At 39.4% G+C, this 12,133-nt stretch overlaps 1 protein-coding gene across 1 annotated transcript; it reads left to right on the forward strand.

Annotated features, from left to right (window-relative positions):
- The first annotated feature begins 3,947 nt into the window (after positions 1-3,947).
- LOC117471267 (tubulin alpha-1B chain-like) lies at positions 3,948-7,870 on the forward strand. The gene is made up of 4 exons (XM_034116134.1): positions 3,948-4,045; positions 5,808-6,036; positions 6,136-6,284; positions 6,802-7,870. The coding sequence occupies exons 1-4, from the start codon at positions 4,043-4,045 to the stop codon at positions 7,780-7,782; spliced, it is 1,362 nt and encodes a 453-aa protein (XP_033972025.1). The 5' UTR covers positions 3,948-4,042; the 3' UTR covers positions 7,783-7,870.
- Positions 7,871-12,133: the final 4,263 nt, after the last annotated feature.

Below are 12,133 nucleotides of genomic sequence, written 5' to 3' on the forward strand. Positions count from 1 at the left end.
CGTCGCCGTGTTGTTCTCCTGCGTCTTGGCCATGTGTCGCTCTGGAACACACCGCAAAGACTTCAGCCGAGCACGTACGAACTGCGCATGCGTGAGTGGCAATAACTCTCCTTACCAGCAGGCGGCGGTAGTGTGTATTCGTCATTCAAAAGAGGCAACAACCGGAAGACAGAGAAGAAGAACAGACTGTGTGATCTAAACAAACAACAAATAGCGTGTGCGTTCCATTTTCACTCTCGTCCATCGAAAACATGTTTCGTGTGGTACTGGAGCTATCAGCCATTGGAGTGTTGCTTGTGAAAGACATTCTCAAGCAACCGTTTCGCTTCTCATGCACTGATTCGCTAGCTGAACAACCAATCAGAGTGGTTTCTTGGTCCGACTGCCTGTGGCATGAAAGGCCAAATAAGGCGTGTCACGGCCGACGGTGCGGGACACACCAAATTGAGTTTGGGCGACAGGGCACGCTTCGTCGTCCGACTAACGAAGACGGCCGATTTCGGCCTGGTGTGTCAGGGCCTTTAACTCAAGGCAGCGGCCGCTGTAAAGTATTCACTGTCCGACTGTCACACAAGCAACTGCGGTCAAGCCAGCCTTCACTTCGGAAAACACAGTCAAGCCAGCCCGCACGTTACTGTATATTGCGATGTGCGAATATCCTATGCATTACGGTAGAGGCCTGTAAAAACTGCCTTCAAAATAAAAGCGCTTACTCGGTCAATAACAAATATACCTAAAAAACATACCAAAAATATTCATATATACTGGAGCTTAAATTAAGAAATATGTACTATATAATGTGATCAATAATTATTTAAAACAAACTACGTATAACTACCACATTATAACTGAGTGAATGTAAAACTTAAGGAGTTTCAAAATAAAATACCTTTGTAGTCTCATATAGAGTGGCGAAGTCCCTCCCCTTCCGGTGGACCTCCATGGGACCTTATTTCGGAAAAATTATGTATTGAAGTCAATGGAGAGAGAAAGATTGTGCCACGAATTACACATATGATGTTTGTCAATTTAAAAGATAATTTTGCAAGTCAAAAAAAAAATCACATTTTTTTTGTTTGAAACGCTCAATGAACTACATCTCTGGTCTCGCACAACAACACACGTCACCAAGATGGCCGTCACTACTGTCTTGCCAAAAAAGGGATTGAGTACCCTCACTATATCACCACAATGAAACACGTCCAGAAGAATGTCATGCAAAGCTGCCTGCCTGCCTTCCTTTGATTCTCTCTGAACTGCCTGATCTTTTTAATGTTTAATGTCAACCATTTGTGCAGATAGCATGAAGTAGAAAAGATCGCCGATGCTAATGTAGCGTTAGCGTTAGCATTTCTCTCCCGGGCTTAAATGGTGTATTATAGAATGATCACACCGGTGTGACAGTACTCTTCAAAGGGTTCACGAAATATGACTACTACTCTTACTGTTTAACATTTTGGGTTACTTCATGTTACTTCATGTTAAGGCTAATAAAAATGTCAAGGCTAAGGCTGTAATGCTAACTAACGTGCTAGCTACTAGCTAGGTAGCTAACTTGATCAAGCCACTCCTGGTCCTTTCATCAGACGGGAAGCGAAAGAACGAGCAAGACCCATTGCTGGTATGATAACAACCTGGTGCTAAGCACACAGGCATCTTGTTAAAGTTATCTTATCTTAGCTATCTCTTATTTAGTGGAAGAAAACAATTGTGACATCAGTTATGACTTACGCGACTCTGGGATTTGTAGTCTTTCTAGTTGCGTATTATATATATATATATATCTTATATTTCAACAGTTTTACGACAAACTGTGACTTTTTTGACATGGAATTGATTTTTTAAGATTGACAAACATCATATGTGTAATTCATGGCACAATTCAAACGAGATCGAAAGATACGTTTTCTCTCTCCAGAAGAAAACCACATTACTCTCTCATTGAGTTACTATAGCGGGCCCTCTGTGAATGTACAGAGGGACCAACAAGCTCTCCCGTCTTCACATAACTCGCAGAGACGGCATTTAACCCTTCACATTTCAACATAATCTGAATACGCAGATTCGAAGTATTTATTTATTTGGAAATGTTATTTTAAATACAATTAAATCAAGTTATTTTGGTAAAACTAATGAAAAATATAAGTAAAAAATGTTTGTTTTTTTAAATGTTTTTTTTTTTATGTTTTCAAATATTATTTTTTAGAATATCTTAGGCCCTCAGAGAGAGCCTAGAGGGCCCTTACGGCTCGCCACTGGCTTTTAGACATGATGCGCTGATGCTTTGTTTTCACTCTTCAGTGGGCGGGCCGTCATTTTGGGCAGGATGTGACGTAGTGCTGCTTGCCCTGAAGATGCTCTAAAAGTACTTTTTGGTTAAAATAAAACAGGAACATGTATGTGATGTGTAAACGCAGATGATGGATTGCCCCTGTGTATTTAAATGTAAACAGAAAGCAATCATCAATATAGAGTTGTGGATTCAAAATGTCAGTAGAGGAAAATCATAATATGTACATATTATGATTATGATTGGTCACTAAAATGAAATAAGGTCATTGCCAGGGGTTATCACTGCAAACCAAGTCCATGGATCGAATAATCCTATTTAAATATATTGGTTGGTTGATGTACAGGAGAAATAATATTATATATATATACAGTATATATAATATTGACATTAAATGTGCTTTATTTTGTAAGGTGTTTCTTTGGTTTTGAATGGTAAGCTTTCAAAAACACATCATGACACATATACCTGGCTTTGATGAGGCTGGATTATGATTACATGGTTTATTAAGCAGCAGTTAAAAGTACTACAAAAAAACTGGACAGAATACAATGGAGAACAATGAGATTACTGTGGGTTCCCTTACCCATACAACTGTACTATTTGGTATGCCAGAAACAGATTAAGTCATTAAGCAAAACCTACAAGTATGCCCTACTGCATATTGCAGTATGGAAGCCAGCATATGTATATGGCTATTCTGACCCACAATACTTTATCGAGCAAGAGGGCAAAGGTAAAGATGCAATGTTGTGATGAAGTAGTGCAGTGGTGCCCTCTGGACCTGATAGTGCAGCAAAATAAATTGCATAATGCATAATACCAATTCAGATTTAATAAAAAATCTTACATTGAAATAAATAGTTAAGTTCTTTATAACTACGCATAAAGATACAAAAGAGAAAAAAATGGCATAATTTAGAAAACAATAATAAACAAGCTATTGTCAGAGTCAGTTATAAAGAATATAAAAGGAGGGCTTACTATTTCCTGCAGTTGATACAATGAATGATATTTACCAATAAAGAATGACAATATTACTCATGTCAGACAAAGATATGTTTGAAAACGTTCTTGTATAGTAATATGCATGTGTTGTATTATTCTACAACGTCTATTTATTAATGTTCCCCAATAACCACGTTTTCCCAGTACATCCATGGGACTGACGTTCTTAGGTGGGGTGATTCCGCTTTGAACAGGAATTGTGTTAGCCACTAGGGGTGGGCGGATCGATCCCAAAATATCGATACTTCCGATATTACGTTACGTTTCAAAATATCGATACTAGAGCCAATAGGATCGATCCTTTTATACTTTTTTTTTCTCTCCTCTACTCGTCAATTTCATCAAAAACGATGTGCAGAGTGCAGACGAACACACGTATATGCGCTCTTTTCTTCTCTCTCCACTGCTGTCCTCCTTTCCTCAAGGCTCGCGCACGAGCAGCGCGCTCCCTGCCTGAACTCCGATTATCAAACTGACTGACAGCAGCCTTGTTTTCCATGTGCTCAATTAAGTTTCTTTAAAAAAAATCTAAAGAATTCAACCAATCAGAAGTGGACCCACGTGTCTTTTCATCCAATCAGATTCCGCAGCAATTGCGCCGCGTAAGATAGTATAAATAGCCCCGCCTAGAAACAAATACACCAGTTACTTCTTACCCTGGACTCATAAAGGGCCTGCTGTGAGAGATAACTTTGCCTTTTCCTCTTCTTTATCGAAACCCTCTGTCTTCACATCTTCAGAAAAATGGTGAGTACGATAGTACAGGTTTTCTCCACTTAGAGGATGTGTATTTAACCAAATGCAGCGCTCTGAACGTGTGTCATCATGCGAAAACGTAACCAGTTTAACGTTTTTTAACCGCTTACTCTTTAAAGACAGGGTTCTACGGTCATTAAAAACCTGGAAAAGTTATGGAAATTCAAAATGCTAATTCCAGGCCCTGGAAAAGTTATGGAAAACAATATTTTTCCCAAAGTTTTGGAAAAGTCATGGAAATGTAACTAAAGTTGCATCAAATATAATTTATATTTGTATCTAATCGCCGTAATACTATAATGATAATAATAGTAATGAAACGTAAAATGGCATTTAACTGACTTTGCTGGTGAGAGATTTTAGTTGCTTTGCGTGTAGAAGCTAGTAAGCCTATTTTAATTGTTTTAGATAGGCACAACATGTTTCATATGCAGACCTTATTTTCCTGTTCCATGTTAAAATAAACCATTTTCAGTGGTACCGCTGAGAGAGTAATTTTTTTGGTCATGGAAAATTAGGTAAAGGTCATGGAGAAGTCATTGAAAATCATTGGTGAAAAAGTGTATGAACCCTGTAAAGAAGACTCATCATTTTTATAGTGAAACAAAAATGTTGCGGTATAAGCTGGTAAATCAAGCTTCGTCATTAATAAGTCGTTTTAACTGTGGTGTTGGTAAATTAAGTGTAACTCGACGGCACAGTCAATGTTGAAGTGACTCATTTACAATCGGCGCGAATTGTTGGAAATAAATATACTTCCTGTCTCATTAGTGGCCAGGTTTAATGGTTTCATATTTAAAACATGATATTAACACAGATAAAACATTTTTTTCCGAATTTCAGTGAACCATTTCTTTTTTCCTGCGACGGATTTGAGGTCCTCGGTTTAGTGTCTTTACATTACATTGCATTTATCTGACGCTTTTATCCAAAGCGACTTACATTCGACCAAGAAGATACAAACTTGAAGAAAACTGAATCATATAAGTACATCAGGTTTCATAGAGCCAAAACATTTCAAGTGCTACTCAACTGGCTTTAGATAAGCCAGTCCTTTATTAATATAAGTGCTTTGTTAGTAATTCTATCGCTCGAAGTGGAGTCGAAAGAGATGAGTTTCCAGTCTGCGCCGGAAGATGTGTAAGCTTTCTGCTGTCCTGATGTCAATGGACATTGACATTGCTCATTCCACCATTTTGGAGCCAGGATAGCAAACCGACGTGTTTTCTCTAATGTCTTCACATTAGAGAGATGAGAGACGTGGTTCCAATTTTTACTTCATTTAGGTCGAATTAGATTATTATGTGTGTTTACGTTCTGGCCTGCCACGCCACTATAAGTCTCCTAAAGGGGTGTGGCAGTGGCGCAATCCGTGTGACACAGTTGCAGAAAATGTAAATGCATAGTGTCCTCTCTTAACACTGGCCCACATTCACGTCCAATCGTGCCACCTGTCTGCCAACAACTGCGTCATTGCGCTTTCGGTATTAGACGTATAAACAGTATTTAGCCTCTTTTTGTTTTTAATTATAACTGTCTTTCTGTTCAGATGACAAATGTGTGCGTCAGGTGACTTAAATCATGATATGATGTTTGGTTCTTATTAAAATAGCCTTTTTCTCTAGAGCAGTCCTCCCACATGTGGTGATATGCCACTAGAATGTATGTATGTTACACTGTTTTTGCACAAGAATCAGCCAACTAGGCTTCCTTTTTATGATAGTTTCTTAACAACCTTTTTTTCCTTTTACAGCGCGAGTGCATCTCTATCCACGTCGGTCAGGCTGGTGTGCAGATTGGAAATTCATGCTGGGAGCTTTACTGCCTGGAACATGGGATCCAGCCGGACGGCAGGAAGCCTGGTGACCAGAACATCTCAGGAGAAGGAGGGGACGATTCCTTCAACACCTTCTTCATGGAGACTGGAGCTGGAAAGCACGTCCCCAGGGCAGTGTTTGTTGACTTGGAGCCCACTGTCATCGGTAAATTCTCATTAATTATAAATGATAAAAGTATCATAAATGCCTTTTCCCCCCTCTGTCATTCAAAACCTTAAATAATCTAATGCTCATTACCCTTAGATGAGGTGCGCACGGGGACTTACCGCCAGCTGTTCCACCCTGAGCAGCTGATCACTGGCAAGGAGGATGCTGCCAACAACTACGCCCGAGGACACTACACCATCGGAAAGGAGATCATTGACACAGTGATGGACAGAATCCGAAAGCTGGTCAGTACATTTAGAACAGAAGTCAATTTTTCTGAAGAGTATTAAATGGAAATGAATCAGTTTATTGCTAAGTAGGTTTTCACATACAAGGAGTATGCAATCATATTGTGGTGAATGGCAAAAATAAGTATTGCAAAAGCCAAGTGTCATAACTAATAATAAATATGTGAAGTATATGTTTTAAAATGTAGAGCTGTACAGTGTTTTAAACAAACACAAGACATAACAATCTCGTATCACTCTTTCAAAGTGAGCATATTTCCCCGATTCTGGCCCTCTTGCATCGGCTTCCTCCACCCTGCAGAATTCAGTTTAATATCCTCCTGATCGCATTCAAAGCCCTCCATGGTATGGCACCCCTCTTATCTCTGATCTGTTTTAATTTAATCTATATGTTTACATGCTGTGCACTAATACGCTTTTTGTATCATTAGCTGTGAACCCTTGGCACTGCTGTCTTTGTATTATATAAATACATTTATTATTATTATTTCATGTTTTTCTCTTTTTTTTTCAGTCCGACCAGTGCACCGGTCTTCAGGGTTTCCTGGTTTTCCACAGCTTCGGAGGGGGCACCGGCTCTGGTTTCACCTCCCTGCTGATGGAGCGTCTGTCCATTGACTACGGCAAGAAGTCCAAACTGGAGTTCTCCGTCTACCCAGCTCCCCAGGTGTCCACCGCTGTGGTGGAGCCCTACAACGCCATCTTGACCACCCACACCACCCTGGAGCACTCTGACTGTGCCTTCATGGTAGACAACGAGGCCATTTATGATATCTGCCGTAGAAACCTTGATATCGAGCGTCCCTCTTACACAAACCTGAACAGGTTAATGAGTCAAATTGTGTCCTCCGTCACTGCCTCCCTTCGTTTTGATGGTGCCCTCAATGTTGATCTGACAGAGTTCCAGACCAACTTGGTGCCCTATCCCCGTATCCACTTCCCTCTGGCCACCTATGCCCCCGTCATCTCCACGGAAAAAGCTTACCATGAGCAGCTCTCTGTGGCAGAAATCACTAATTCCTGCTTCGAGCCAGCCAATCAGTTTGTGAAATGCGACCCACGCCACGGTAAATACATGGCCTGCTGCCTTTTGTATCGTGGTGATGTCGTTCCCAAAGATGTGAACGCTGCCATTGCCACCATCAAAACCAAGCGCTCCATCCAGTTTGTGGACTGGTGCCCCACTGGTTTCAAGGTGGGCATCAACTACCAGCCGCCCACTGTAGTTCCTGGTGGAGACCTGGCCAAGGTCCAGAGGGCTGTGTGCATGCTGAGCAACACCACTGCTATTGCAGAGGCTTGGGCTCGGCTTGACCACAAGTTTGACCTGATGTACGCAAAGCGTGCCTTTGTGCACTGGTATGTGGGTGAGGGTATGGAGGAGGGAGAGTTCTCTGAGGCCAGAGAGGACATGGCCGCTCTGGAGAAAGATTATGAGGAGGTTGGAGCTGATAGCCTGGGAGATGAGGAGGATGAGGAAGGAGAGGAGTATTAGAAAGGCAAACATTCCGCTTTATTCATCTCTGATCCATGCGGTTTTATTAATGTCAATAAAATAAAGTTGTTCATTGACTGAACCTGAACCTATGCTTTCCTCTCGTCAATAAATACACTGTTAAACATTACCTATCTGCCTAGATGGGTTGTATGTATTCACTTGCTCAGTTCAATCAAAAATGTTTTCACACAGAGATGCTATTGCTCAATTCAGTCACTTGGAGGCAGTGGTGTTTAACATGTATATATCTTTTCTCTGAACAGACCAGGCATGGCAATCTAGTTAAATGCTAGATTAATCACTAAATTATTTCTCAACATCAGATGATTCAAGAGTACCATTTGCATATCTTACATTTACTTATTTAAGATTGGATTTGTGCTTTACGTGAGAAGAACAGAGTCCTAACCCCGGCCTGATCTAACATAGGGTGTGGTATTCACTCTGGCCCAAGGGAGGGGTAGTAGTGAGGCGGGGGGGTGGGGCTCTCATGCTGGCAGACTTAGTTCTGCTGTTCCCAGACTGGAAAATGAATGAAACTGAAAGCAATACATTAGGAACCATGTAAAGCCAACATTGAAAAAGGCTAAATGAGTGATTCTACAATTTAGGGTACATTCCATGTCCATTGATGATAATTATAATTATTCTAACTATTTTCTTCAAAAATATCATATTTTGCCCATTATTGGAAAGCATGTTATATCACACAAACATTATGTGCATCCTATGCTTTATTTAGCTTGAAATGTGTCATGATCTTAAATTGTCAGTTTTTGCTCTGTCCGTTTTTCAGTTGAGGGTGTCTTGGATTCAAAATAATGAATAAAAACCATTAAAGTAAATAAAAAAAATTATTCATTTATTTCAAAAGTCTAAATACTAAAGAATAATAACATCTTTTTCATTGATTTCCTCCTTTAAATAATTTAAATATCTTAATATATGAATGTCCGCAAAAGTTCTGTCAACTATGTTACTAACAGAACTCCCCCCTTTAACTCAAAAATTGTTTGTCCCAATACCATGTCACCAGCATCACATGATGCCATGTTCCTCTTTGGCAGACATTTTGAACACACTGTGGTGATTGTCTAATTTTTTACAACATTTTATGTATAATAGCACATTGTCAATGAGTATATTAATTGACCATCAACAATGTTACGTACATTGTTATGGTTTACAATTGTTTAATGATTTTAATTCAATTATATGTTCAAATGTGATGTTAACCTGTTCAAGAAAATGACATGTGATCATCCAGGCAAGGCCTACCATTGAAATGATGGGTCAAAATAGGGAAATTGTCAACTAGGTTACCTGTCAACTAAGTTACCCAGTACTGTAATAACTGTAGTAACTTAGTTGACAGGTAACCTAGTTGACAATTTGTATGACATGTAGACGTCATTACAAATCATTATCAATGGAATTTTGCACTTCTGCCTTGAAATGAACATAGTGCTGATGGTTAATAATGTGTCCAGTCAACTATGTTATTTGCGTCAAATGTTTGACTTTCATTGTCAACTATGTTGCACCTCGTTTTTTTCAAATTTAAAATATCTAAAATAGTGCTTCTGATATCCTTTATAGTATAATGTATATCTACACAGGTTGGAGTTTTACATGACATCTCTTAAAACTATCAAAATGACCTGTATGGTAGTTTTATAATACAAAATATCCCTATCCTTAATGACAGTGCTGAACATATCACATGAAAAAAGAAAACTTTAATACAATTATTTTTTAAACTTTAAAATATCTTTGGATATATGGTAGAATAGACTCAAGAGCCTTTCAAATTTGATTTTACTTGAAGTGCAGGACTTAATCAAATGATTGTAATGACATCAAGTTTGTCCGTAACATAGTTGACAAACTGAGTAGTGAAAACATCCTTTCCCTTCAAATAAAAAAATAAATAAAAATGTTTAAGCTTTGCAACTAGTGGATATGTTACACTGAGGAATATACTAACTTGAACCACTGATTGTTCTATTGAGAAAGAACACTTTCTTTGTACTGTTTTGTTGATGTGAAATGCACCCTAAATTATAGAATCAGTCAAATAGTGTTGTAAGGAGATTAGTGTTGTAAACGTTTTTTTTATTTTCAGTTCTGTAATCATTCACCATGTTCGGTTACAAATAAATGCTTTTTCTTGACATTAAGCGGGGATATTTAATGTCATTAAAACAGAAAAACAAAATGGATTCTACAATACACTGACCTAAATGAATACATTCCTATTGCACTTTCAATTGCCTCTTTGGTAGTTAATGCATTTTGTACATTTATGATCAGTTATTGGGCAGAAACACATGCCAAATAAGAAAAGTATTAAAGCTAACTTAAAGGGGACGTATCATGCAAAATGCACTTTTGTACGTCTTTTATACATGAATATGTGTCCCCGGTGTTCCAGGGAACTCACCAAGTGTCAGAAAACACAACCCTCTCTATTTTCCTCCATACCCAAATCTCTAAAAACGGGGCTGCAACGGATCTGATAAAAACTGATCCAGATTTGAACACTTCTATGACGTCACAAAAGTGGCGCTACGGCTATTGGGCCAACTCTCCACCTATCAGGGGAATGTGGGGTTGGGCCACGGCCGGCCATTGCCGCTCGAAAGCGCTGGAGACGCTGTAGTACATATGCCAGGCCTGTAAGTGGCGCTGTAGTCTGCCACAAAAGCAGCGCATGGTTACCATGGTTGCCCTTCTGTTTATTCTCCGCTGTGGCTTGTTTTCTCCCTCCCCGAGGCAAGCGTTTGCTCCTGCTGCTGGAATTCTCTCCGGTTAGTCCACCAGCAGATGACAAACACCCACCTCTACGCCTCTTCCAAGGAACAAGGGGACCGTGCGGCAGAGTTTCAGTTAGGTTTTTTTTCGCCGGTGAAGATGTCCGTTAAAGTTGAAATCTTCCGGACAAAATTAGAAAAGTGCCTGTCAAAGGTCTTTGTTATTTATTGAGCTTTAAAACAAATGAATAACGACTCTATATAATAATATAATAAAACACGGAGGACGGAGATCTCCCCCCTCTTCTGACAGCCCAGCAGCTGTTCAGAGCACGCTCCTCTCTCCTGCAGGGGGGCGTGGTCAGCTGCAGCTCACAGAATCAGCCCCCTGCAAAAACAGTGCTGGAAAGAGTAAATGGAGCGAAGTGAGGCATGGCTAAAATGCAGGATCTGTTTGGTATTTTGAAAAAAAAACTATATTTATATACTTTACCACTTTTCAGACATACGATACGGCCACTAGTGCAGGTGATGTCGGCGAAAAGACAGTTTCAGGCCGGCCCAAGGAAGAGGGAAAAAAAACGAAAACATGAAGAAACTAGAGCATCACTCGAAGGTGGGTTATTGTATGAGTCAAATGTACAACTTGCGAATGTTGTATAAGTCAAATGTCAAACTGTTGCCAATTGCCATATTAAAACATCAGCTGCAATTCACGACATGAAGAAGGCAGTCTCTGCATAGCATATAGGCTAATTGAGATGCAGTTATTTCCAGCATTCTTTATTTACCATTCATTCAAGTATTTTATGCCTTTTATCTGCTAATGTACAGGAGGTGATAAACTGTCTGTCTAGTTGGCTTACATAACAGTTAAAGTTTACAGCCTAAAAAACATGGAGCATTTTTTCCCCTTTTATTCAATTTTATGTCAATTTGCACATTTCATGGTGATGCTCAGCCTCTCCCCTTAACTCCTAACAGTCATCATGTCAACCACAACACAGAGAAATACTGATAGAAATGTGTGTGTAGTTGATACATTGCTGACAGAGGGAACTACATTTGAATACAGATTTAAGAAATATCAGTTTTTGAGCATGTAATAAGCATGTTTTGTCTTGACTATATTACAACTATATTATAATAAAATAATATAGTATTTATATTATTCAATTGATTATGATTATTATTATTAGTAGAAGTAGTTTATTTGCATTAATTATATTTTAATCTTTTTGAGGCTAGTATTTGGCAGGAAATGCAGACGTATTCACCTGTAAACGCATACTGAACATACATGCACATTTACCATTTAACTCACTGTATAAAAAAGTAATTGTGTTGATAATAATAATAAACAGGAATTATATTTGCAAAGTACTTTGTTTCCAAACATTTTTTTTCTCACTCCTGTCGGTTGGGGGGGGGGGGGGGGGGGGGCCTCATCTCACAATGTTGCTTGGGGCCCCAAGTTGGCCAGGGACGGCCCTGGGAGTTCTTGAATGGTCATCTTGGCTTGGCTCTGCTCACCCTGATGGACTGCTTGGACGCTTGTTCAAGAATATACACAAAGCCTTTCCAGTCTGAGTACC

Source organism: Trematomus bernacchii, unplaced genomic scaffold (assembly GCF_902827165.1).
Source record: "Trematomus bernacchii unplaced genomic scaffold, fTreBer1.1, whole genome shotgun sequence".
Lineage (NCBI taxonomy): Eukaryota > Metazoa > Chordata > Actinopteri > Perciformes > Nototheniidae > Trematomus > Trematomus bernacchii.

Coding starts and splice junctions, on each gene's coding strand:
- LOC117471267 (XM_034116134.1), top strand. Junction 6,037..6,135: donor CTTGGAGCCCACTGTCATCG/GTAAATTCTCAT, acceptor CATTACCCTTAG/ATGAGGTGCGCACGGGGACT. Junction 6,285..6,801: donor TGGACAGAATCCGAAAGCTG/GTCAGTACATTT, acceptor TTTTTTTTTCAG/TCCGACCAGTGCACCGGTCT.